Source organism: Musca autumnalis, unplaced genomic scaffold, assembly GCF_047663935.1.
Source record: "Musca autumnalis isolate F117 unplaced genomic scaffold, ASM4766393v1 scaffold_4, whole genome shotgun sequence".
Lineage (NCBI taxonomy): Eukaryota > Metazoa > Arthropoda > Insecta > Diptera > Muscidae > Musca > Musca autumnalis.
In genome coordinates, this window is record NW_027411977.1 from 96,217,205 (window position 1) to 96,244,695 (window position 27,491).

General features: G+C 36.0%; 3 protein-coding genes across 3 annotated transcripts; 2 read left to right on the forward strand and 1 right to left on the reverse strand.

Moving 5' to 3' along the window:
* Positions 1 to 3,561: 3,561 nt before the first annotated feature.
* LOC141401137 (uncharacterized) lies at positions 3,562 to 10,397 on the forward strand. The gene is made up of 4 exons (XM_073981038.1): positions 3,562 to 3,758; positions 7,959 to 8,771; positions 8,830 to 10,091; positions 10,163 to 10,397. The coding sequence occupies exons 1-4, from the start codon at positions 3,731 to 3,733 to the stop codon at positions 10,211 to 10,213; spliced, it is 2,154 nt and encodes a 717-aa protein (XP_073837139.1). The 5' UTR covers positions 3,562 to 3,730; the 3' UTR covers positions 10,214 to 10,397.
* Positions 10,398 to 11,625: 1,228 nt separating this feature from the next.
* LOC141401138 (uncharacterized) lies at positions 11,626 to 12,956 on the reverse strand. Its single transcript, XM_073981039.1, has 2 exons — positions 12,816 to 12,956; positions 11,626 to 12,750 (listed from the first exon to the last, which is right to left on the reverse strand). Exons 1-2 carry the CDS (start codon positions 12,907 to 12,909, stop codon positions 11,750 to 11,752), a joined length of 1,095 nt encoding a protein of 364 aa, XP_073837140.1. The 5' UTR covers positions 12,910 to 12,956; the 3' UTR covers positions 11,626 to 11,749.
* Positions 12,957 to 20,939: 7,983 nt separating this feature from the next.
* LOC141400940 (adrenodoxin-like protein 2, mitochondrial) lies at positions 20,940 to 21,831 on the forward strand. The gene is made up of 2 exons (XM_073980643.1): positions 20,940 to 21,197; positions 21,275 to 21,831. The coding sequence occupies exons 1-2, from the start codon at positions 21,076 to 21,078 to the stop codon at positions 21,612 to 21,614; spliced, it is 462 nt and encodes a 153-aa protein (XP_073836744.1). The 5' UTR covers positions 20,940 to 21,075; the 3' UTR covers positions 21,615 to 21,831.
* The last annotated feature ends 5,660 nt before the right edge of the window (positions 21,832 to 27,491 follow it).

The following is a 27,491-nucleotide window of genomic DNA, read 5'->3' on the forward strand; positions in this document are numbered from 1 at the left end:
TGAAATTAATCCCACATGCTTCTGACCACTTCAAGCGCATTACCTCATCTGTTGGGATGCGGAAGAAGGAACTATTTCTTCCACAGTCCTTTTTTTCACACAAAAAGCAGGATCTCATTTTGAAAAATTGAAAATATTTCGTTTGAAATCACAATTTGTAAATTCAAATTCATTTTAAAGGCATCTGTCATAAAAGTATGTATACATAAATAATATTTGCCACAATTGACAATTGCATGTTTTCATTTCATTTGAAAGTTGAGTGTTGTCAAAGACAAATTTTTAAAAAAATTGTAATCATATGTTTGCCTGACTTTACCTCTCTTATTATGCCATGAAATCTTTGCTTCAATTGAGATTCAAACCTAAGAGATAAAAAAATAAGACTGTGATTGGAAGAAAGAAATGGGTATTGAATCTGACTTTTGTAGGCTACAAAAGATGGCTGACTTAAGAGGAACAAATCAAGCAAAGAAGTACTGTTAGTGGGAATGTTAATATGTGTTGGTAACGAATTATGAACGCTATGAAGACCACATCTATTTGCAAGCGAGCGAAAGTTAAAGGATTTTACAGGATCGAACAAGTTATAGTTAAAGTCACCCATTACTACGATATTGGAATATATGTCAAATATACCTGAATGAAGACTTTCAAAAACATCAACAGCACCACTGGGTAAATAAACCACACCAACAATAAAAGAGGAATCGATGCCGAAAATTTCAACAAACAAGGACTCACAAACTCCATAATCCATAGCCCTAAAAACAACTTTGTAGCGTAGATTTTTGGATATGTACAAGCATACACCCCCTCCTCTATGAGAACAACGATCATTTCTCACAATGGTATAATCCGACAGTTTTAAAGAACTTGAGCAAATATTGGGTTTAAACCAAGTCTCCGATACTCCCAAAATATCCAATCCACAGTCACCAAAAACTAGCTTAAACTCTTCCAACTTAGTATTGCAGTTAGAAGGACATAAGCTTTGAGCATTAACATGACCAATATTAAGGTTTCTCAAAAAAGAAGAAGTTAAATATTTCAATATAGCATTATCCGTAGCTACAGGACCAAGATTAATGTTATAACTCATCAAAATAGGAGCAATATTCATATAAGCTGTGTTCCTTTACTTACCTGAGGTTACCATTTTAACCATTTGTTACCATTTTTAACCTGCAAAGCGTTCCTTAACTCCGAAAAGTGGCAAAACTGGAAGCAATTTTTAAGAGAGTGAGAGGGGAGAGAGAGCGAAAATGGCTTTCTCTTCTACCACAGGCTACCAGCAAAATTTCTGCAGGTAGAAAATGGCAGAACTGATTTTTCGACTTTTGTTTGACGATTATTTCACAAAATGGGTGACAAACCGAAGAAAAAGTCGAACACAGACAACACTAAATTAAAAACTGTGGAATAAAAGACGAAAATTGATTTTTTTATGTTTTTTTTCTGACTTTGCTGCCAGACCTACCATTTTTCCGTTCCTTTACTTTTCTGGTAAAAATGTTCATGAGAGAGCAATTTTGACACTTTTCTCTTTTACCACTCTTACCATTAAAAAAGTAAAGGAACAAAGCTATATTTGGGGGAACCGAGAAATGGAAAATATATATAACATATTTAAGAATATAAATAACAATTTCAATATGAAAAAATTTAATTCATTTATAGTGGTTAGACCACTTGAAGCTAATAATAAAAAGGCGTAAGCCACAAACTCAAAAAAATTTAAAGTTAATGAATTGACACTGAATAATTTAAAAGTTATATCCATTGCTTTTAAAAAAATCGACTCATTCATGAAAATTCAATATTTTGGAAATATTATTGGGCATGATTAATTTAACTATTATTGTTTCTCTATTAATAAGAATAAAGCCAGAGATTTTGTTATCTTTTTTAAGTTTAAGACAAATTTTCCAAATTTTGTTGGCCAGATTGGAATAATTATCATTCAGATAAACACGAGCTTCGTCGGATCCACCAATGACATCAGAAACCTTGAGTGATTTTAATTTGAAGTAAGAAGACATAACCTCATCTCTTTTTCCAACATTCTTGAATTTAATTAAAATGGAACGGCCCTTTCTGATGTAGATGACGCTATCAATAAGTTCCGGAACAATATCCACCTTGAAAATTCCACAGATTCGTATAGCAATATCATTTAAATTATCAATTTTATCAGGAAGGCCAGTAACAATAATGTCCGATCGATTTAGTCTATGCTGAAGACAATGATTCTGGAGCTCAAGCTCCATGAATTTATTATTATAAACACGATCATGAGACCCAACAAGATCTCTACACTCTTGCACATCCTCCCTTATCTCCTGGAGTCCCTTTGACAAATCAGATCGAATTTCAGTCACCATGTTTTCAAAAGTATGCTTCATATCCATTTGATCTTTTTTAATATCACTGGCCAGTGAACGAAAAGAATCCCTCATTTCAGCAAATTGCTGTCTAATTTCCGCCTTGAAACCATCATCAATATCGTTTGGGGAATTTGCTGGATTTCCTACACACTTAGTACAGGTGTATGAAAGATGTGCGTTTTTTGTCAACATTGTGAAAAAAGACTTCGATATATTTTCGCAATCTGCATGGAACCATGTATTACATTTATTGCAAAGAACACAATTAGAGCCAGTTGTGTCTACTTTACATTTGCCACAAGGAAAATTCATATTGATCAAAAATTAGTTGGCTTAGGTAACAAAGTTGATTATAGCGAATTTTCAATTTATTTAAATTTTAAATTTAAAAAACTAATAATTTTTCACATTTGATTGAATTTTGAATTTGAATGAAAACTCGTTAGATTTTCAATTTGAATGTTTCCATATCATTCCACTAAGTCCGTGTTTAGACACACAAATTTCTCGGGAAAGTAAATTCAGTTTTTAGGCAATAGGGGGTAGGAAAGAGTATTGAGGAGCTCTTTCCTCTCCGCTCTCTCCCAAAAAACTCAATTTACTTTCCCGAGAAATTTGTGTGTCTAAACACAGGCTAAATGCATAATTTCTTGCAGAAAGTAGAATACTTGCAAAAATGTTTCGGGTAATTCATTGAAAAAAGAGAAACTGTTTCAATCGGTTGCTTTTGAAAACAAAAAAGCACATGTTTATTAGGGCTTTATTCTTTTCAAGTTTAACAAAATACCACACATATTAACAAATATTGTACCGCCTCTATAAGCGGTGTTTTAGTGTGCGGCATGTCGTTCGGACCTGGAGGAGGTTACATGTCAATGATATGAAGCCGTCTTTATTGGAAATAGTTTTTTTTTCTGATGAATAAATTTGTTCTTCAAAAATATATATCCCTAATATACATCGAACATAAAAATAAATACATAAAATGTCGTATGGAATTTGACACTAACACTACAACCCAGTTCAGTCAGCTGGGTATTGCTGCTACCTTTTCTTGTTCTACCATGGACTACATCGAAAGATGTTGTGAAATCATAAATCCAATTGCACAACTTCCAAAATTTTTTGCTGGGTTGGATCAGATGTATAAAATCGTATGTAAACAAAGTGTTGTATTTTTGGCGCAGTATGCTTGGTTGGAAGTTCGTAGATCTGGCAACACTCAATTGTCGCTTTGTTTTTATCGCGTATTTATTGTTGAAGACAAAAAGGAAATTTTGTTCCAAATAAAATCGTATTTCCATACAATATTGGCACCTGTATAACAAGATTTTACGATAAAAATGTGGTATATAACACATACTTCAAGTGGTAAGTGATTTTGCGGTGTTAATTGTTGACTATGCGATGTTTTCAATTGATCAGGAAAAACATCAATTCGATGCACCCACTAACTCTATTGCTGCACTTATACTATACAGAAAAAATTGGTATTTGATTGCTTCTGCGGCAAATTGTTTGTCTGGATTCAGGTAAAGTGTCTGACTTACACAGGATAAAATGAATGAAAGTGTGCACGTATGGCGAACTTTTATTTCGTTTAAAAAATGAATGTATGAAATGCTAATGTTTTATTTTTTGTTCTTGTGTGAATCAGGATGTTTGTATGGATGTGTATCTTCTGTATGTATAGTATAAATCAATCCCGCTAAAATTTCACATGTTTTCTTGATGGAGGATAGCAAGTTGCATTCATTGTGGCCGACCTTTATGTTACTCTGTTTTACTTGTGAGTCACAAGTTGTGATACCAAGAGCATAGTTCATTCAAAAGTAGACAGATTTGTCTAGGTTGTTGATGTTTTCTTCTGCATTTTCTTTGCAGTGGTAGATATTGTTCCGCTGATTACAGGAATGTATAATTTTGTTTTGGGATTAACTCGGTTATTTGAACCGTAGTCCTGCTACAAGATCAAGGTTAGGCCCCATCGATTTTTGTAATCAAATATGCTGCTTATTCCTAGTTTAGCTATAACTGTCGGATAAATCTGAAATTTTTACCATAGATAGATATCGATGCCCTGATTACGAAAATATAAAATTTTACCGGCGGTCATAACCGGTTATCCGATTATTTGAACCGAAAGTACGGTCAAAAATATAAACGGGTTTTCTGATATTGGTATCAAATGAAAGTTTAAAATAACACCTGTTTAATGATTTATATTCCGTTAAGATGCTAAATCCTTAATAATAGTTTTAAGATTTTTTGTTATGCAGAATATGAATATGAAAAAGCTTTAATCGCAATAAATGAATAAATAAATAAATAAATCCAGTTTGGGAGTTAGAGAAAAAAGTGTATTTTTTGCTTAAAAATTCTGGTAATTATTACAATTTTAAAGAAACTGTTGTCCGCGTAGCTTAAATTTGAACCCGTCCATAGGAGAAAGTTTTAAACCCCTGGTCGAAAGCCGGCTGCTTAAGAAAACTTAAAATTTTAAAGAAACTTTTGTCCGCGTAGCCAAACTTTGTACCTGTCCATAGGAGAAAGTCTTAAATCTCCGGCCGAAGGCCGGCTACTTAAGAAAACTAACATTTTTAAAGAAACTTTTTCCCGCGTACCCAAAATTTGAAATATTACATTTCTGGATAAGTGTTTTCCTAAGCTTTTCTTTGATACCCATATCGGCTCAGAAAACCCGGTTATATATCCGGTTTTTTACCCGTACTTGCGATTAAAATAACGGAATATCCGTTTATGACCGCTGGCAATATTCTATATTTTCGTAATCATGGCATCGAGATCTATCTATGGTGAAAATTTCAAATCGATCGGACAATTATAGTCAAACTAGGAATGTTCCCGAGCAGGTACTGCAAGGAGAGCATGACATTGTGTTGCTGTACTGGAAGAGTTTTTGTTTCCTCATGTAGAGGGCCCTCATGGAAGACACCCTGTAACAGTTCTGAGGCGGCATAGAATGAACATTTGAATATTTTTCCATCGCGTTGCACTTACATATATTCACGGACCACACTGGCGCCGCATAGCTTACGTTATGTGCACGCAAATTGCTTTTGGCTAGTGACTTAAGGACCTTGTGCCTACATCTCAGCTTGTCACAGTTAGCTGTGGAATTCGCGGAGGACGTGAACATGCTGTCGAATGTGACCTCTAGAATCTTGTAGAAGTTGAATATGAATTCTGTAGCATCAAACATGGCATTTTCAGGGCTCATCTCCATGTTCTTGTTGTTAAGGTAGCATAGAAACCTATGTAGAAGCGTAGGTTTGTTGGCATTCTTTCTTGACCTGAAACCATAGTGTTTCGGGCATAGTGTTTACATATTCCTAGCTAAAAAAGTTGTTAGATCGATAATTTTATGTAGTTCAGTAGTGCGATTCTCTAACACATTTTGTGAGTTACGGACAAATGTCGGTAAAGGACAAGTTTAGAACATTCGTTAGATACACAACACCTGGCTTTGGTTGATTTAACCTTCCTAATGGCATTTTTAATATCATCCATTGTAAATTCGTTCTGACACTCCCGGGGTGCTCGAAAAATTGTCGATTAAAATAACTTGCGCACCTCTACCGATCAGTTCAAGTAACGTCGCCAAACATGGCTGAGGTTGTATCTTAATTCTTTCCAGAGTTGGAGAGTGACGTAACCGTTGCCCACAATTCACTTATTCCGGCTTCAATGTTGCGACTCTTCAGATGATTTAGCCACTTGCTCCGCTTGTGCTCACCGACTAACCTTTTAACTTCCAGTGTCAGCGCCCAGAGTCATATGTGGTCTCACATCGAGTATTCGACCAGCAGGTATATAGCGAACGGATGGATGCAGCTGTCATGATATGTCGGAACTTCCTTTTTCCTGAAGTTAGTCCAATTAGGTCGGTCTGATGGACGCGTGGGTGCCACCGTGGTGCAATGGTATGCACGCCCGCCTTGCACGTAGAAGGTCGTGGGTTCGATTCCCTGGCCAGGCAACATCAAACATTTTTCAACGGTGGCAAAATACCACTCAGTAATGTTGGCGACATTTCCTGAGTATTTCAGCCTTGAAAAACTTCTCCACGAGTGGTGTCTTATGACACGCCGTTCGGACTCGGCGATAAACAGTAGGTCCCCATATCATTGAGCTAAATATGAATCGGGGTGCACTCATTGATATGAGAGAAGTCTCCCTTGTCCCGTATGGGATGTTGTGGTCTGACTCAGGAGAAACGACGGGTTGGCAGGTGAAGTAATTTGTCAGGCCAGGTGACACGATGTTGTTGTAACAACTAACAACATGTAGGTGTGGCGATGGTTACTTCTGGCATACTGTAGAACTCTCAGCTAATTTTGATCTATAAATCTACTCAACAAGCGCTATATCCCTTTGTTCATTACCTAGGACCGAATAATCTTCCAAAAACCGGCTATTTTTGGGCCTATAAACTGGAGTACCTCGACAGTTCAACACCTGACTCTTACCTCGTACAGTGTATGTACGGGTAATTACAATACATTCCATGTACGGTTCATTAACCAGGCTCAAGCGACATATGTAGATATGCAATGACTTTTGCAATAGAATGCACCCACCCGGGATTTTACGCTTCCAAGACAGAAAAACTATATTGAGGTGGCAGCCGCTGACCGGAATACGGGTATTGTGGGGTTCCGGGTCGATCGGTTATCGATGAACCAGCCGCCGTGGGATTGTCCCTTTCGTAGTCGTTCACATCGACGAGTCTACAGCAATCCTTAAAATTCACCCACTCCCGACATCTATTGCATTACTCCGAAGCTCTGGTGAAATAAATGCGGATGTGCTGTTCAAAATTGTAGTTTGTAAACCACAGGTTGAACGAAGTTAGTTGCCCAAACAATAGAGGTAACATGGTAACATGGATATGCAATGACTTTTGCAATAGAATGCACCCACCCGACATCTATTGCATCTCACAGAAGCCTGACTGTGGGGAATGCAGATGTGATAAACCGGGCACATGTATAGTAGTCCTACGTTTTCTCCGTCCCGGTACGGAACTAAAGAATCCGGAGAAGGCATACCGGGATAAAAACTATATTGAGGTGGCAGCCGCTGACCGGAACACGAATATTGTGGGGTTCCGGGTCAATCCGTTATCGATGAACCCGCCGCCGTGGGATTGTCCCTTTCGTAGTCGCTCACATCGACTAGTCCTGAGCAATCCTTAAAATCCGCCCACTCGCTCCGAAGCTCTGGGGAAATAAATGCGGATGTGCTGTTCAAAATCGCAGTTTGTAAATCATAGTTTGAACGAAGTTAATTGCCCAAACAATAGTGTTAACATGGATTAAGGTGCCTATCCACCATCAGACCAAGACATCGAAAATGTATGGAATTATTTTTGCATTCACTGAAAATCTAAAATGGCAAATAGGAGGTTAAATCGGAAATTGTTAACATAATATTTAATATTTTGATAAGGAATTTTAACGTTTCCAGCAACAAATGTTGTCCGTTCTGTTTAGTTTAATCCTTCATTTATGATTTGAATTTGCATATCATTTTATTCTTTTAAAATAGGTGAACGGTATTATTTCTCCAATGATAAACCGAAACATACTGTGGGACGTGTCGGCACCGACCTGGAATTACAGAATGATAATTGTGTTAGTCGTTCGCATGCTGTCTTCCATATGACAGAGTCCGAAAATGAAACATATCTTGAATTGGAAGATATGGGCTCCAAGTATGGAACTTTTATCAACAAGGATATCGAGAAAAATGCACCCCTGCAGAAGGGCGTAAAAACTCGTTTGAAGAACAACGACATTATTCGTTTTGGTCGCTTACAAAATATTTGGAAAATTCAACAGTCAAGCATTATAACGGTTACATCGGCTTTGTCAGCGGATGAAGTCGCTCAAGTTAATAAAAACATTAAATCCATTGGTGGAAAAATTTTAAATCACTGGTCGCCATGCTGCTCCCATTTGACTATGAATGCGCCAAGTGTTACAATTAAACTCTTGAATGCTTTAATTGATCAAAGTCATGTTGTTACCACCAAGTATTGGGAGGATTTTGCCAAAGCAATGGCCCAGAGACAATCACAGCTACCCAAACCGGAATTGTATCGTCCAGCATTCGATGAAACTGAAGTCGATGTTAGACCGAAACCTCAAAGGCGTACGATTTTTAATGGTTTGACATTCGTCTTTTTGTGCCGCAAGCATTTCGATATGTATGGCCCAATCGTTCGAGCTGCCGGTGGAGCTTGTAAAGATCTGACATCTGGTGTACAAAAGAGTTTTCTCACTAAGAATAATGTTGTTGTCATCCAACACATACCATCCACACAATCGCAGAGTTCGCAAACAATCAATGACATCAATGGTAAGTTAGGAATTTGAAGGAGGAAAAGTTCTCTTTTTGATTTTCTTGAATTTTTCAGAAATCCTTGAAGCTAATTCTAAACGCATTATTCCCGAGTATGAAATTGGTCTGGCCATTATTAATTGCTCAATTAAAGAAAATTGCAATCCACTGTACAAAGTACCCGAAAGTGATTCGAATACTGCAAGATTGTCATCGATGGATGTAAATGGAGGTGCTAATACCCAGTCGCTTAATTTTGCGGCACCGGAAACAAATGTTAATTTGGTAACTTCTACGCCGTACGACATTGCACCGCCTAACGACTCACAAGACATGCAAGAAACTATGCCCAATATTCACATATCTGAAACACCTGTTGAGCAGCCGAAAAAGCGTAAACACATCAACGTGTTGGGCACTGAATCACAGGACAGTGATGATGAGGAACTGTTCCAATTCCCCAAGAAGACATGTAAGGATATTGCAGCGAACACATCTACCGCAACTGAAGAGCAGCAGCAGGCTGCTGCTAAGGGAGCCCGGCCGATAAAGCGCAGCATGTTTGCCACTTACAATGACAATTCCGAGACCAGTAGTAAAATTATGAAACCATCATCACCTTTACGAAATGATGATGGGGGCAATGCTACAACCAGTACAAATCGCAAACGGCCCCATATTCAAGTTCTGGGCGAGGAAGATGGCGATGATGGCGAGGGAGATGATCTATTTTGCTTTGGTGATACACAAACTAGCAAGAAAAAGCGTGCAGATGGTCAAAATGAGGACGAATTGTTTGCATTTAAGGATTCCAATACCAACGATCAGTCCAATTCGGAAACTGGTCAAACTGAGGACAGTTGTGATGTAATGGTGTCGACACAAAAATTCGTGGTTGTTGAAAAACCAAAAGCAAAAAATTATTCCATGATACAAATGCCCAAACCGAAAATTTTACCGCGTAAAATTTCTGCCATTGATTGGATATCGGGTTCCTTGGGAAAAATTAAAATTAAGAATGAAAATGGTGTTGCAATCAAGACGGAACCTAGCGACGTTAAACATGAAAATGGTGGTGATGGTCAATCGTCAATTGGCGATGGCGACGATGACGAAGTGAAGATCAAAAATGAAATTAATGGCAATGATGATGAGGATGCTATAACCGAAGATCATCGCAAGTGGTTGGAAAACATGAAGAATGCCATTGAAATACAAGAAATCTCTTTGCACACAAACATGAAAATGAATGAACGTTCACATTATAGATATAAGGGTGGAAATGATACAACGGCTAATTTGAATGGAACTGTTAGGAATTTTAAAACTTTTGTCAAGGTAAGTCAAGTGAGATGATGTATACATTTCTTTATGATTTTAAAATGGATTTAATTTTTATTTCTTTTTAGAAATACCAACCTCCATCGGAAACAACATCCATACAATTACACATTCGTTAATTTGACCATAAGACCGTTTAGTAGTAGCATCATGATGATTGAATGGAAGAAAAGGCAACGCATAAATATTATTTTTTCAAAAACTTATTTACACTTAATGTATTATGTACTATAATGTCCAATATTGATGATACAATTTGATTAGATATATTCCCTTCTCAGTTCACATGTGAACAAAAACACATACTTTGTCGTTTAAATCGTTCTGTTCTATTGCTTCCTCACTTTTGAAGACTTATAATGAAAACAATACACTTTTTAATGCTAACACGTTATTTTGATACAATTAATACACTTGGAAGTTGGGCAGGGAGGAGAATCATGATCACCACTCCTCTCTTAGGTGACTTCTGATTGAACATACAATACATATGACCTACTTCAATCTTAGAATAGTAAATTTTTCATACGACCCCGATATACAATACTCAATCATTACTGTCAAACATGTGTCGAAGCAGTCACATTCCTAGAACTGGATATAGGTTTAGCAGAAAAACGAACATTCAAACATATCATATACTGTTACAATAACAAAAGTCCCTACTGTTTTGAAGTTACGCCTAATTTTTGATCCCGGAATGTCTGCTCAACAATGTTGAATCGTACAAACCTGCTTAGCTTTTGTTTCCCATAACAAAGACCCTGGAGGCATTTCTCCTACCCAGCATCAGAGATAATTATCCAGTTGCCGATCATATCACGACAACAGCGCTCCACGTCATTATGTTTAAGTTGACTTCCCTCCGGCCAAGTTTGAAGCGTTGAATAATCTCTTATATGTGTGGACGCTAGTCATACGTGGAATTCAAGAAAAAGAAGTCCAAGTCCCGTAGATGTCTCCGGAACCGTTTAACCTCCCCATTACGCCACCCCCTCCAGACGATCTTGGTGACAGGGACACTCCCTGGTGTGATTTGTAATGGACTAAACTCCTATTTGATCGACCTTACCAACCTTTTTCTTTTTCCTGGTCGAAGGTAACATAATTCCTACCAATAACTATCCCAAGATTATAGGGTAAACATTACGCAGTATCTGGGAGATGTAGGAACAAGTCCGGGCAGGGTGCAAACAAAGAAACCATGTTGACTACACATAATGCGATAAGTGGGTCTGTGGTAAGCTATTTGACGCCAGTGTAGCCAGCGAATGGAACAATGAAATCTGTCAGAACTCCGCCAAGACAACTGCACCAGGTTTCCTCCTGATAACATAAGTGGACCATTTGCATGAGGAGACGAAGATTCTTCTAGTACCGAGCATAATGATATGGTCTACTACGTCTTCTATGGTCTTCTAAGATTCATGCCAATCGCCGTTTTGTATACAGTACTCCAAGTGTTAATCTTACATAAATTCAAACGTTGGTATCTAATACTCTTCGCAATTTTTCGTCACCCCACTCAATCAAAAAGTCAATTTCACCCTAGTTTAAAGATAACTCAGCTTTTAGGGTCTTAAGTATGTTTATTTCTCTAGAGACATATTTTATAACATCTTCCATTATTATTACCATAATTAACTCTAAGAAATTTATAATTTCGAACTTATAAACTTTTTGAATATATTTATAGCCTTTTTCTCTTCCCCACTTTGTACTTTACGCTCAAATAGTTTCGTAGCGCCAGACCATTCATGACTCAAAACCTTTTTAGTTGTACATGATTTGGCATTTTGAGTCCTCTCTTTAGTCTCCAAGGTAATAAAATTTTGAATATCTTGTACGGTTTGCAGGTCTTCTATATTGAATTTGGGCACTATATTGGCATTGGTAGCCGATCTCTCTACAATTTTTCCTAAATCTGCCTTTTTCAGTTTCTTGGCTTTTACCGGTGTTGTTGAGACATCAAGTCGTTCTTTTTCCAAAAGATCTTTCAATTTGATGTCATCAGGATTTTGTGCACTGGAATTGGAATTATGGGTATCTTCACTTTTAACCTCTGCAATAGGTTTTCTTTTGATTGTTTCCATTTTGGATGGCAGTGACGCTACAATGCTAAGAAACTGTGACTTGTTATTAGATGGTAATTTCTCTCGATATTGCTGTAGATTATTATAGAAATGTGCCGCAAGATTTCCCTGTTTTATACTCAAGCTGTGTATTTTGGCTATTACAGCCAGTAACAATGTACACGTTTCGAAGAAGAAATGTATTCTCAATTGCCCTGTGAAATATTCAGCAGCATGTACACAGCATTCAACAATGCGTTTGTAAAGTTCACAGAAGGCTACAAGACGTGCAAGTAGAAAATATAATGTGTCTCGGGTGGGTAGATGCACAACGGTACCTTCGTCGTAGGCCACATCGGGTAGGGTGCTTCTAAAACTTTCCAAATCCCTCTTAAAATCCAATCTTAAAAGGCGACATAGAGCGGCATTTATCTTGCAAATGTCTTTGAATCCTTTCATTTTAATAAAGGAATTTTTACGTCGTGCCATTAACCTGCCCAGGAGAGCTGCTGTTTCATTAAATTCTTCTTCATGGTTGGTGTGTTTACTGAAAAATGTATCAATCAATCCGTGGAGATTTACAACTGAAATTTAATTTGGTTTTTTAGTGATTAAATATTGTATTGATATTAATAAAACTCAGACGTACCAAAAGATGATCTTGTTGAGGGAAGTGTCAAAAACGGTGGTTTCTTTAATTCAAAATCATTCCAAAGTTTATCCATGTTTCTTTCAAATCGCATGAGATTTTTATTTGTTATGAATTAAGGGGAGAAGAACAATGCGTAACAGCTGTTTTAGTCAGTTATAGGGTAGAGTTGTACAATCTAGTTCATTTGAAATATCTAGTTCAATAGCTCAGCTCTTTAAACTGAACTAGGTCAGTAGTTCATAGTTCACTGTCCAGTTCAATCATTCGGATCAAAATCGTTCACTGGCTCTTAATCGGTCGTTTGATGAAAACGGATACATACACCAAATACAAACAAACAAAAGACTAATATAAGCTCTGTTCCTTTACGTTCAAGAATCTTCAAGTTTTACCACTTTTTACTCGAAAAGCGTTCCTTTACTTCAGACACCATACAATTCATATGGGAGCAGTTTACAACTTTTGAAACTTTTGCCGGTTTTACCATTTTCAGAAGTAAAGGAACAGAACAATAATTTAACTACTCCATAAAAATATTAAATTTGCATAGTTTTATTGCATTCTTAAAGAAAGATTAATTAATTTTAGAAAAAAAATCCTTCATTTAGGTGGCTGACAAAAAATTGTATGTTGTGTGTGTAGAAATTGTCATTGCAAAAAAGCTTTGTGTGTGTTTCTTTTTTCTATCCAAAAAGGCAGATTCAATAGGTTATGGATTCGACATATTGTAATATGTTATGTCTCGTATGTTTTTGTAGAAATCTTCATTTTCGCACAGCTATTCCATGTACCTTGATCCAAAACATAAGTCCCTGTTTATACAGGGAAAGTTGATGGGAAAGAAAATTGAGCTTATGGGCGAGGGAGTAGAGAGGAATAAGAGGGGGTACACAAACCTCTGTACTGGCAAATTCTGTTTTGTTTCGTTTTTCTTCGTATACAACCTGAAGTTTGCTGCAGATTTGTTTTTGCATTTTCTTTCATTTTATTTTCTCTGTCGAGAAACAAACAACAGCGGAGACAATTGAAAAAAACATTTGGAGGAAAAACTATTTTTTTTAGGCAAAAACAATTTGAAATAAGTGGAAATATCAAAATTTAAATGCAATTCAAGGGTTTCTTTAATAATTAATTGTTTATCACACACGTCCATTTTTATTTTTCATTACAATTTTGCCTTGGCTTTGTTTTTGAACGGCGCAATGAGAAAATGAGTGTGAAGAAGAATAAGAAAAATTATAAAATTGACACAAACATGATTTCCGTGTCTAAACAACAAGGAAATTTTTAAAAGAAATTGAGAAGAAAAATTTTCTTTCCAGTGTGAATGTCTAAACACGGTCTAAACAAACTGATCACATTACAAAGGCATCCCTTAACATAGACGACGCCGTCACTTTATGTATTTGTGAACGACATGTTGAACTAGATTGTGAATCGTTCGTTGATCGTACGGTCACCGACTGATTATAGTTCAGTGAACTATTGAACTATATCAACTGATCTAGTTCATACGCTCCTTTCAATGAATCGTTCAATTGAACTAGTTCGTTCATGAACTATACAACTCTATTATAGGGTGGTTCACTATATAGGATGGCACAATAATACAGGTACAGCGACAAAAACTGCTGGTTATCACACCAGGGGCTCAATCAAGATCTATTTAACAGGTCACGTAAGTAGCACAACAACAACTCTATTTTGGCCGAAAACTCTTCAATATGTCAAAATGTTTGTTTACGTTTTCATACAATTTATTCACAATAACAAAATATTTGACATATTGAAACCAATCAGCTGGCCGTTTTACGCCACCTTATAATTTCATCATGGGCTCAATTCTGTTTCTATGAAAATGTGAAATGAAAACTTTTATAAAGGAGAAAACTGTCAAATGAAAAAAATTATAAATGAAATATTTTTCATTTCAAATTTTCATAGAGCAAGAATCCAGCCCCAGTTGTCAAAATTCATGATTGTGAATAAAGACACATACAAAATGTAAACAAGCAATTAACAATAATACATTATTGTGACCAAATTTGACGTTTGGTATGGTTTTATTATGGTGGAATAATAAGGTGTAGCACAAAAAACAGCTGATCTTCATACCAGTTGTTAAAATGCGTTATTGTGAATAAAACCATATACAAAACGTAAACAAGCAATCATGGCACAATAATACAGGTACAACGGGAAAAACAGCTGATTATCACACTAGTTGTCAAAATGCATTACTGTGAATAAACAAGCAATTCAGAGCAATGCGTTATTGTGAACAATTTTGATGCTTGGTATGATTTGATGTAATACCTTCTTATTCCACCTTGGATTTGATGTAACGCCTTCTTATTCCACCATGATAGAAAGTAAATCATAGCAACAGGATCATGACAATAATAAAGGAAACAAGTAAAAAAAGTATCAGTCGGCTTTGCCGACAGAGATATACCCTCAGCCTGTGTATATTGAAACAATTTTTTCCCAAAATACGTATGTATTTAGGGGGTTTTAAAAGTTTTTGGGCGTTTGAACAGACAAAAATGTTGATTAGGATTAAAGATCAAAAGTTTTGCGGAGGAGATACTAAAAGGAATGTATCGACATTGACCATTATGGATGTGGATCTCCAGCCACAACATATGGTGCCATAGGGGGGTTTTACACTCATCGGGATGTTTGCTCAAGAAGTATGGACTTGCCCCTAAAAAACTTTTACCATCGTAAATGAGGCAGCGAATGCAAGTTGGTTGAACAAAAATCAAAGTGATTCGATATCAGGTCTTAAAGTGAACTTATCCGAAAATTTTGTGTGGGAGGTACCGGATGGAGTGGACAAATATAGTCCATATTTGAACCTGATCTATATCTGGTAGATATATTAGGATGTGTAAAGTATAGACCAATTCGGCCACTCCCTTCAAGAGTTACCGTACGAACAATTTTTCCGAACATTTTTGAACTTTTGTGGGGAAGGTACCTGAAGGAGTGGACCGATATGGCTTATCTTCAAACTTAAACTATGTTTGGACAAAATATTACTAAGGCCACATTTTGGACCGAATCGGCAGATTCGTTCGAGAGTTATCTTGCGCTCCAACCACCTCACACGGTGTCATAGGGTTTTTTTGCAACTTTAATGCTATTTTCTCAGGAAGTATGGACTTGCCCCTGATAAAGCTTGTACCGTCGTATGGAGGGCAGTGAATACAAGTTGCTAAAACAAAAATCAAAGCGATTCGAGAGATGACCCTAAACTGAACTTTTCTCAAATTTTGTGTGGGAGGTACCCGAAGGAGTGGACCTATTAAGACCATATTGGAACCTCATATTACTCTGGTAGAAAGATTACGCTATGCAAAGTATGGACCAAATCGGTCACTCCCTTCAAGAGTTATCGTGCGCACAAACTTTCCGAACATTTTCGAACTTTTGTGGGGGAGGTATCGGAAGGAGTGGACCGATGTAGCTCATCTTCGAACTTAAACTAAGTTTGGGCAAAATATTATGAAAGCCAAAATTTGAACCGAATCGGTTTATCCGTTCGAGAGTTATCGTGCGCTCCAGCCAGCAGGACAGACAGACAGACAGACAGACGGACGGACATGGCTAGATCGACTCCAAATTGTCTGAAACACATTTCGTCCAAACATACTTGGGGTCTAAAACCATTATTTCGATGAGGCACATTTTCATCGTATCAAAGTGTATATACCCTCCTTAGCCTAAAGCAGCGACGACCACAGAAATACAACCAAAGCGAAGACATGTATGAACGTATGAGTGAAAAAAGCAACAACCACATTATGTTTTTGTTTGTTTTCATTTATTTACACTGTACGTGAGAGAGAGAAGCAAATGCAAAAACAACTCAGTGGGCGCCCTCACTATACGATATAAGCAAAGAAGCTCGTCCCTGGCCTAAAGGCTGAGGGTATAAAAAGCCAAAAACAGCTGATCATCATACTAGTTGTCAAAATGCTTTATTGTGAATAAGGGCAAACCATATAACCATAGCATGGTACAAATACACAGGTAGCCGCATCGGCAATTGTTGGTAACATAAGATGTCAAAATTTGACATCAATTCAATGCAATTGACACATTATGTTACCATCAGCTGGCTTGATAATGCTACCTGTATTATTGTACCATGAACCATAGTTTATACAAGCTTTGTTCCTTTACTTTTTTAATGGTAAAAGAGAAAAGTGTCAAAATTTCTCAAAATTGCTCTCTCATGAACATTTTTACCCATGGTAGAACAAATACAAGGTAAAGTTAATACTACAACAAATACAACTCGAACAACAATCACAAAGGAATTTGTTTTTGTTTGTAAACCTTAGTGTCAACGTAAATGTAAACAAAACAAGGAAATGTCTATAAATTATTGGAATTTAAAAAACTAATAATTTTTCACATTTGAATAAATATTTTGGAAAACATGAATGAAAACTCGTTAGATTTTCAATTTGAATGTTTCCATATCATTCCACTAAATGCATAATTTCTCGCAGAAAGTAGAATACTTGCAAAAATGTTTCGGGTCGCTGGTAATTCATTGAAAAAAGAGAAGCTGTTTCAATCATTTGCTTTTGAAAACAAAAAAGCACATGTTTATTAGGGCTTTATTCTTTTCGAGTTTAACAAAATACCACACATATTAACAAATATTGTACCGCCTCTATAAGCGGTGTTTTAGTGTGCGGCATGTCGTTCGGACCTGGAGGAGGTTACATGTCAATGATATGAAGCCGTCTTTATGGGAAATAGTTTTTTTTTCTGATGTATAAATTTGTTCTTCAAAAATATATATCCCTAATATACATCGAACATAGAAATAAATACATAAAATGTCGAATGGAATTTGACACTAACACTACAACCCAGTTCAGTCAGCTGGGTATTGCTGCTACCTTTTCTTGTTCTACCATGATTTTTACCAGAAAAGTAAAGGAACGGAAAAATAGTAGATCTGGTAGCAATGTCAAAAAAAAAAAACATAAAAATCAATTTTGGTCTTTTATTTCACAGTTTTTCTGTTGATATATTTATTTATTATAGTCAATGGAATTCAGTTTCCTTACAGACTAATGCTTAGTTTACATTTGGCGTCGTTTCGTGATTTCGAAGGCGTTTCGTGATATCGCGCGGAATCAAGCAAAATTTATCATGATTTCGCATACAAAAATGAAATCCTCTCATTTCGTGATTTCAGCGAAATCAACATCGAAATCACAGTACACATGATATACAACCCTGCTTTTGCCTGAAAAAATACCAAAAGTTGCAACACTTTTCACGTATCACAATAAACAAGGTAGATGGTCAATTGCTGCAACAAAAAATGTTAGTATCAAAATTTGTAAACAATGTGAAAAAAAATATTAAATTACTTTGTTACAATGATATTTTTATTGTGTTCCCGTACTTTTTAATGGTAATGTTAGAAAAAAGAGCGAATTGTCAAAACTTGCTTCCCCATACAAATTTCTTAAAAAATAATTCATATTAGATGCCAATGAACATGCTTGTGTTATTCGGCGCTATTTTTGTTTAAAGAGAAGTGCAAGTCTTGCTAGATTTCGGAGTATGGGAACGCATTTTTAGCACTAAACGGGAAAACTACTGCAAGTACTAATATTGTGCAGGTTCTGAGCACAATTTTTATCTATCAAACGGCCTGTTCCCGTACTTTATAAAGTGGTAAAAGTTGTAAAAGTCGTAAACGATTTTCATATAAATTTTGTGTATGGGAACGAAAATGTGTAAAAGTGGTAAAAATTGTAAAAACTTTTTAGTTCTGGAACAGAGCTAAAATTTATTATAACGAAGTCTCAACGATAAAATCGTTTTTTTGATATTTACATTTGTTAGTACTATACACAATTAATACGATATATAGATCATTTTACGATAATTTTCCAAATAAAGTTTTAAAGTTCTATATTGTCGTATATTTTTGATGCTTAATTCAATTTACAACAACTTGTTTTGAAAATTCATGTTCGATCAGCAGCGCATATGCATCTACCTTGATCATTGTGATATGTTTGAAATCAACAAAAAAATAAGTGTGAACACCGGGGTGTATTTCAGGATTTCGTGAAATCCAGTGGATTTTGGAGCGCAAGTATAAACTTGGCATAAGATAACAATTCACAGTTTCTTAAATATATTAAAAAAAAAATATTATGAAAATGGAAGGGCATAACAAATACCATGGTATAAGTAAAGAGGTAGATTTAAATGAAAAAAATCTATAGAACCCTTGTTTTTCTGGAATTCCTAAAACTTCAAAATAAAAGCAACTAGTGGGTTTGTTTACAATGCATTTTTGAGCATTTTATAAAAAACGCGAAAAATTAATAAAGAGTTAAGTTTTCTCCACATAATCGAGTTGTGAATATGATAAACTGATTGTTTCAATGCAAATCTCACCAATTTCTTCCATACAAATCGTCTAAAAACAATTTTAAAAATCATTGAATTTGATTGTTTTTAAAATTGTTTGGCATATTATTTAAACACCACACACACATACACAGTTTGTTTACATTGTTTTGAAGTTTTAAGCATACTCGAATGAAAAAATTTAAATTGACATAAAGCTTTGGCTAACCTTTCTTATTAAACCATGACAAATACTATTTTTAAAGTTTTTTTAGACGTGCTAAACTCAATGTATGGCTTCAACTCTTTTTAATTTAGTTTTGTCAGCGTTCGTCTTTTTTTCTGTTTTTCGTCCATTTTTTTTCATTGTGAAATAATCGTCAAACAAAATTCGAAAAATCAGTTCTACCATTTTTTACCTGCAGAAATTTTGCTGGTAGCCTGTGGTAGAAGAGAAAGGCATATGTGCTCTCTCTCCTCTCTCACTCTCTTAATAATTGCTGTCAGTTTTACCACTTTTTGGGGTTAAGGAACGCTTTGCAGGTTAAAAATGGTAAAAATGGCTTTTCCATTCAACATCAAACGTCAATCGCCAGCCCAAGGAAAATTGCCTAATGTAAATAGGCAATTTTCCTTGCGGCAATTGTCAGTTTCTTGGTGAGAGAGGGTGTTGAGAGGCAAAGGGTTAACATATACCTCACCTCTCTCAGAGAGAGTCTTTCTCCAACAAACTGACAATTACCGCAAGGAAAATTGCCTAATGTAAATATAGCGGTGGTGCTCAAAATATTTTGTGCATTAGTCTCTCTGAACGAGTCTTTCCTTTGCTAAATCACGACAAATGAGAATAAAGAGAAAATATGTTGTTGTTGCAGTCAAGTTAACGTATATGGGTGATCTTGGCTGATATGGGTTAAAGGAACACTGGGACTGGATTCTTGTTCTATGAAAATTTGAAATGAAAAATAGTTCCTTTGTAATTTGTTTCATTTGACAGTTTTCATATTTTCATAGAAACAGAATTGAGCCCCAGCTCTTAAGCTGTAAACAGATACAACGTTTGGGCAAAGTTTTGTGTTGTTTTGGCCGTTTTTACACTGTTGGGCATGATGCCGAAAAATTCAAATTCATTTGAAATATATGCCGGTAAACAGATAAACGCTGGACTTTGGTATCGTCGTCGCCCTGTTGTTGTTGTTTTTTTCTCGACGCCCAACGCAAAACTTTAATCAAACGTTGTATCTGTTTTCAGCTTTATATGGCGAAGCCATATACACAACAACAGGGCGACGACGATACCAAAGTCCAGCGTTTATCTGTTTGTCGGCATACATTTCAAATGAATTTGAATTTTTCGGCATCGTGCCCAACAGTGTAAAAACGGACAAAACGGCACAAAACTTTACCCAAACGTTGTATGTGTTTCCAGCTTTAAAGGAACAGCCCATAAATCTACCCAAGTCCCAATTTACATTAGGCGAGTTTACTTGCGGCAATTGTCAGTTTGTAGGTGAGAGAGGGTGCTGAGAGGCAAAGGGTTACCATATGCCTCACCTCTCTCTCCTTCAAAATGACAATTGCCGCAAGTAAACTCGCCCAATGTAAATTGGGACATATTCTCATGAAATAATAACCGTGAAAGTGGCAACATGTCAGTTCCTTATTTTCTCAATCTGGCAATGTCTTCTAAGAAGAAGACGTGAATGAAAAAGAAGAAGAATACGCGATGGCTGGCGATTGACGTTTGTTGTTGAATGGAAAACTGCTGGGCCGTAATAGTAGTTCGGAATATACCTTGGTGTGAAAGTAATCTGCGTGTTATTAGATAATAGTGTTTCCCCCCTAAACCCTTAGCACAATGGCGTTTAGAAATGTTTTGAATTGTACAAATAATTTAATTCGTCGCCAATTAATGGCATCGTCAAAAGTCAAACTGGCACAAACACGGACATTTTCATTAGGTCGTGCTTTGAAACAAGAGTAAGTATGCACGCGACCGTGAGCTTTTATTAAGACACTGATCATGACCACAACTTTCTTTTTTTTGTGTACATTAGAGTTAAGGTGACTTTTATCAGAGCTAATGGCGAAAGAATAGAAACAAAAGGCAAAATAGGTGATTCGCTGCTGGATGTGGTGGTCAATAATGATATTGATTTGGATGGTTTTGGCGCCTGTGAAGGAACTCTGACATGTTCAACTTGCCATTTAATATTTAAACCGGAAGATTATAATAAACTACCCGAGAAGCCAAGTGACGAAGAATTAGATATGTTAGACTTAGCTTATGATTTAACCGATACCTCACGATTGGGATGCCAAATAATATTATCCAAGGATTTGGATGGTCTAGAAGTTCATGTACCTGCCACAATAAATGATGCTAGAGCGGCGTAACAGTTGGAATGGCAATGTTTCGATATGGTCAGTGCTACAAAACAACCTTTTTCCTCAAAACCAATGTCAGTAGACTAGAAACTAATGCGATTGTAAACAATAACAAAAATAGATAATTGAACAATTAACAGTGTCGTCATATGATATGTAGTTTTAAAGTTGTTGCTATATAGATTATTTTTATAAAAATATACTGTAAATATAATATACATAAAAAGGAGAAGTTGTAATTTATTCTATCATTGCGCCTCTCATAAATTGACAAAACAATGTAGCAGATAACGTTATTGGAATGAATAAGACAAATTTTTGTTATCAGTGCAATAACTAAATGACAAGGCGATTTTCAAGTTTTATTAAATCACTAGAACACTTACCCAGCAAAATAAATTGGAAGTAGTGCAATGTAGACTGCTTCTATCACGGCATGTTTTGATGCCGTTCAAACGGAGTCGTGAAAAAGGCACTCCAATCCTCACATTTTAACCGCATTTGGATGCAATCCAAAGAATCACATCCACTTGTCACATTTTAACAACATCCGGATGCAGTTCAACGGAGTCGTGAAAAAGGCACTCCAATTCCTCACAATTTAACAGCATCCGGATGCAGTCCAAACGGAGTCGTGAAAAAGGCACTCCGTTCGCTACATTTTATTAGCAGTTGTTAGAGATCCCTATATGTACATAAATCAGATTGTACATCTCTACAGGCAGCGGTTTTCATTTTCCAAAAAGAGATAAGCGTGTTAACATGTCCAAACATTTGTTAATACAAACTAAATAATAATTAATATTTAAATAATATTTAATTTGTGAACATTTTTCCGGCAACTCACCACAAGAAAATTTCCGAATGGAGTGCTGTTGGAGTACGTGTCGAAATCTTAACTGGTGATGGGAAGACAACCCATTTAGCAAATGAAGCAAAAACAGTTCAGCTTGGAACAAATGCAAGCGGAGGAAACACGCATGTTTGCGATTGAATTCAATGGAGAATTTTCATAATTTGTGTTAATGTAATAAAGTTGTTAATATTTTTGTTTTGCACAAATAATAAATGCATTTTATTTGTTCTGGCATATTTTGTAATGGCTTGCACAATTTCCGCAGAATGCCTGTACCAAACACGTGCTTTGGACTGCCTCCTATTCTACCCCAAAGGGTTAGTTAAAATGCAATGCCAAAGGGTCAGTTAAAATGCAGTGCCAGAGGGTCAGTTAAAATGCAGTGCAAAAGGGTTAGTTAAAATGCAATGCCAAAGGGTCAGTTAAAATGCAGTGCCAAAGGGTTAGTTAAAATGCAGTGCTTTGGAGTGCATCTTTCAGTAGTCACGCTCTTGTAAAAATCATCAGTGAAAATGCATAATTTGATGCACATCCAGATCACTTGTACATATCATTTAACTGCATCTTTGGAGGCAAACATTTTGCTGGGTATGCATAAAAGTATGTTTGTACAATCTACATCAGTTATTCAAGACTCGATATCGTTGATTGGATTTCTCGAAAATGTAATAGAAAACATTTTTTATTTGTGTATGGCTGACTTCCGTATCGTCAGTTCTTTACAAATGACTGAAAATCTGCGAAGTATTGTGTTTCTTAACGCCGTTGTATTTAACAACTGCGAAGCTACTTGTTTCAAAACGTCATAAATACGCATTTTTAACGCAGGTAAAATAGCAAACCTGTACCATTTTTATTTCTGATGCATTTAGGGGTCGATTATGGATAGCAACTCAACTGTAGTTGCGTTGCCAGAAGAGAAAATCATGCAATTAAAATGAGTAAAAGACCAAATTTTTTTTGTCAAATTCAATCAATATCAGTGTTTTGAACCTTCAGCTATTAGTTTAATTGTAAAGAAGTATAAATTTTTAAAGCGAAAATAGAAAATTCTATTACTAAATTTGCTGTGGGCAACGCAACTGGAGTTGGGTTGCTATCCATAATCGACCCCTTAGTTACATTTTCGAGGAACAATGTATGAGTGTGCAACTGAAATATTTGACGAAGTTTAAAGAACACAAAGCAATTGACGATACGGAAGTCAGCCTATATTAGGGCAAAACCTATAACTTTGCGTGTGCATTTAAAGAAAACAAAAACAAAATACATGTACTTCAATTTGAAATAAATGTATTTTGTTTTTGTATTTTTGAACGCACACGCAACACGTAAAGTTTTAGGTTTTGACCTTAGATTTATACACAGTTAGCCAACTAAATTATTGAAAACGATTAATTAAAAAAATGGATTTCAATTAGGAATTACAACAATGATGTTGGGCTATAAGTTGATTTACATTTTTATGACAACATGCAGAAATCAGTTGGAAATAACAAAAACAACTGGCAAAAAGGGTGAGTACCTTTTTTGTGTCAACCATGACAAAATTTGCCTTGGTGCCAACTAAATAAATGCAAAATTAATGAAGGATTTTTAGGGTAACGTTCTATGGCTATATGACAATTGCGGACAAATTTCGGGTGTAAAGTTTCATACCCCCAACGAAGACTAAACACTAAAATTTCAGTCATTTCGGTGGCCACAACCTTCAAAATTCAAAAAATCGAGAGGTACCGTTCTATAGGGGCTATATGAAGACGTGCACCTATACCGACATATTTCAGTTGGAAAGTTTTGTGCCCCCCACGAAGACTAAATAGCCAATTTCAGTTATTTCGGTGGGATATTGAGGCCACAACTTTCAAAATACCCTTTGCGGACAAATTTTAGGTGTAAAGTTTCATACCCCCAACGAATTCAAAATTTCACATTTCAGCCATTTCGATGGAATATTCAGGACACAAATCCTTGCATATGGTCATTTTATGCAAATATGTAAAAATAATGCACGATATGGAAAATATGCAAAAATTTCTGGGCCCAGTTCGTTTAATTTTGTGATAAAACGAGTTTCTGTCTAATCAGATTTTCTAGTTATAACTTGTTGTCATTAGTTGATTGTCGAGAGTTAACCAGAGAAGGAATATTCGGAAAAAGACAATTGGCGACAATCAGGCTTCGAAAGATATGACACAATTGGTCTATTCCAACCGTTCCGAGAAATCGCTGAAATCACCTCCCTTAAGCGATGAACCGTGTACAACATTATAATACCGTGCCGAGAGAGAAGGAAGGCTCAAGCTGAAGACGTCACCTGGCAGACTAAAAACAGTGACCACACGAATTTAAAGAAGAATAATTAAAAAATCAAAGATAGTCTCCAAACCAGCCTCAGAAAATTGACTCTTCTAATTGAAAAGGCTTTGGGAGTCACATGAACAAATCAGAATAGTGCTTACCTGCACTATCAAAAATTGCACGACTTCTTGTGCAGCAATCCTCAAAATGCAGGAAGCTTTAATTCGCTTACCTGCCCAACAAGGCCGATATCTTCAATATTACTTACGTGCATATGATGTGCAGCTATAAGCAATGTTGAAATAATAAACTGAGAGACATTTCAAGTTCGGGAGAGAAAACGTTACAATTTATTACAATTCATTATCTTTTCTTGTGTTGTATTTGTTTTGCACACTACTTATCAGTACAAAATCAGAGTGGTTGAAGTTTTAATTTTTTTTAAATTGGCAAAAAAACTTAAAAATTTTTCTTGTGCAGATACTCGTATATGTACATTTTACAACCAAATTAAAGTAAAATCACCAAAATTTTGATGCAGCTATGCCAAAAATGCAGCTATTGAATGTGCACTAAAACATTATATATTGAACGGATTCTAGAGAATAGTTGCCTATAAACAGATTTTTGGTCAGGTAACGCCAAAATGCAGCTATGAATAATGCAGGTAACCAGAAATTACTGTACATAACAAGAAGTATTGGCCAAGAGCGGCTAGGAAAAAGTCATTGCTTTCCCAGCGAAATATACGTGGGAATCCCTATTCTAAACGACTTGGGAGAAGCAAAAAATGGGAAAAGAAATTTCGAAATTTGAAATTAGTTACACCAAATTATTATTGCATTCTTTAATGATCTGCAATTTTGTTTTAAATATAAACAAGTAAAAAAGTATCAGTCGGCTCAACCGACAGGGATATACCCTCAGCTTGTGTGGATTGAAACCGTATAAACCGACAGAAGTATGAATAACATCCCAGCAAGTAGTGCAATGTGGACTAGTTCTGTCACTGCATGTTTTGATGCAGTTCAAGCGGAGTCGTGAAAAAGGCACTCCAGTCCTCACATTTTAACCGCATTTGGATGCAATCCAAAGAATCACATCCACTTGTCACATTTTAACAACATCCGGATGCAGTTCAGTGGAGTCGTGAAAAAGGCACTCCAATTCCTCACAATTTAACAGCATCCGGATGCAGTCCAAACGGAGTCGTGAAAAAGGCACTCCGTTCGCTACATTTTATTAGCAGTTGTTAGAGTTCCCTATATGTACATAAATCAGTTTGTACATCTCTACAGTCAGCGGCATACATTTTCAAAAAAGAGATAAGCGTGTTAATATTTCCAAACATTTGATAATACAAACTAAATAATATTTAATTTGTGAACATTTTTCTGGTAACTCACGAGAAGAAAATTTCCGAATGGAGTGCTGTTGGAGTACACGTCGAAATCTTAACTGGTGATGGGAAGACAACCCATTTAGCAAATGAAGCAAAAACAGTTCAGCTTGGATTAAATGGAGAGTGGAGGAAACACGCATGTTTGTGATTGAATTCAATGGAAAATTTTTATAATTTGTGTTAATGTTATAAAGTTCTTAATATTTTTGTTTTACACAAATAATAAATGCATTTTATTTGTTCTGGGATATTTTGTAATGGCTTGCACAATTTCCGCAGAATGCCTGTATCAAAACACGTGCTTTGGACTGCCTCCTATCTACCCCAAAGGGTTAGTTAAAATGCAATGCCAAAGGGTCAGTTAAAATGCAGTGCCAGAGGGTCAGTTAAAATGCAGTGCCAAAGGGTCAGTTAAAATGCAGTGCAATGGAGTGCCTCTTTCAGTAGTCACACTCTTGTAAAAATCATGAGTGAAAATGCATAATTTGATGCACTTCCAGATCACTTGTACATATCATTTAACTGCCTCTTTGGAGGCAAACTTTTTGCTGGGATTAAAGCTCAAAAATTTGCGGGGATATAGCGAATATTTTCGAACTTCTGTGGGGGAGGTACCGGAAGGAGAGGACCTATAAGCAGCACCTTCGAATTTCATCTAATATTCGAAGTAAACACGTGCAATGGTATAACTGTTTGTATCAACAAAACAGATATATCATATACATAACAGATATAATATGATATAAATGTGGGAATGGTGGGAATGAGCGTAACAGGTTTGATATTGTTTGGGTTGTGTATACTAGAGATGGGCGCGTGCCTAAAAAATTAGACACGAACACGGACCAAAATTTTTATGCACATTCACGCACAAACACGGCGTTTTTCGTTTCGCACACTTACGCACGAAATTACAAAAAAGGAGAAATCGATATAGGTGTACATTTCTTTGTTTTTAAAAAATATTCATATGTACTTCTAATTTTTCTATTATTATTTTAAAACATTATTTTGTTCAAGTTAGACTTCAGAAGTCTAGTACGCCTTTCGTTGAGAATATTTCCAGATATGGAAAAAAATCTCTCGCCCGTTGCTGAGCTAACGAGTATAGCCAAAAATTTCATGGCTATTTGTTTTAAATATTTTAGATTAGACTGTTTCTAAAAGTTTAAAACATCAGTCTGGCTAGATACGGCACTCGATAATATACATATATCAATTTCTGTATCAATTGGAGACTTTTCATTTTTCGTCGTTTTGCCATTTTTATCCAAAAACTCTGATAACACTGTGAACAAAAATTTTGGGGCAGAGATAATTCCTTTTG

Coding starts and splice junctions, on each gene's coding strand:
- LOC141401137 (XM_073981038.1), top strand. CDS start 3,731: ATGTGGTATATAACACATACTTCAAGTG. Junction 8,772..8,829: donor AACAATCAATGACATCAATG/GTAAGTTAGGAA, acceptor TGAATTTTTCAG/AAATCCTTGAAGCTAATTCT. Junction 10,092..10,162: donor ATTTTAAAACTTTTGTCAAG/GTAAGTCAAGTG, acceptor ATTTCTTTTTAG/AAATACCAACCTCCATCGGA.
- LOC141401138 (XM_073981039.1), bottom strand. CDS start 12,909: ATGCGATTTGAAAGAAACATGGATAAACTTTGGAATGATTTTGAATTA. Junction 12,751..12,815: donor CTCAACAAGATCATCTTTTG/GTACGTCTGAGT, acceptor ATTAAATTTCAG/TTGTAAATCTCCACGGATTG.
- LOC141400940 (XM_073980643.1), top strand. CDS start 21,076: ATGGCGTTTAGAAATGTTTTGAATTGTACAAATAATTTAATTCGTCGC. Junction 21,198..21,274: donor GGTCGTGCTTTGAAACAAGA/GTAAGTATGCAC, acceptor TGTGTACATTAG/AGTTAAGGTGACTTTTATCA.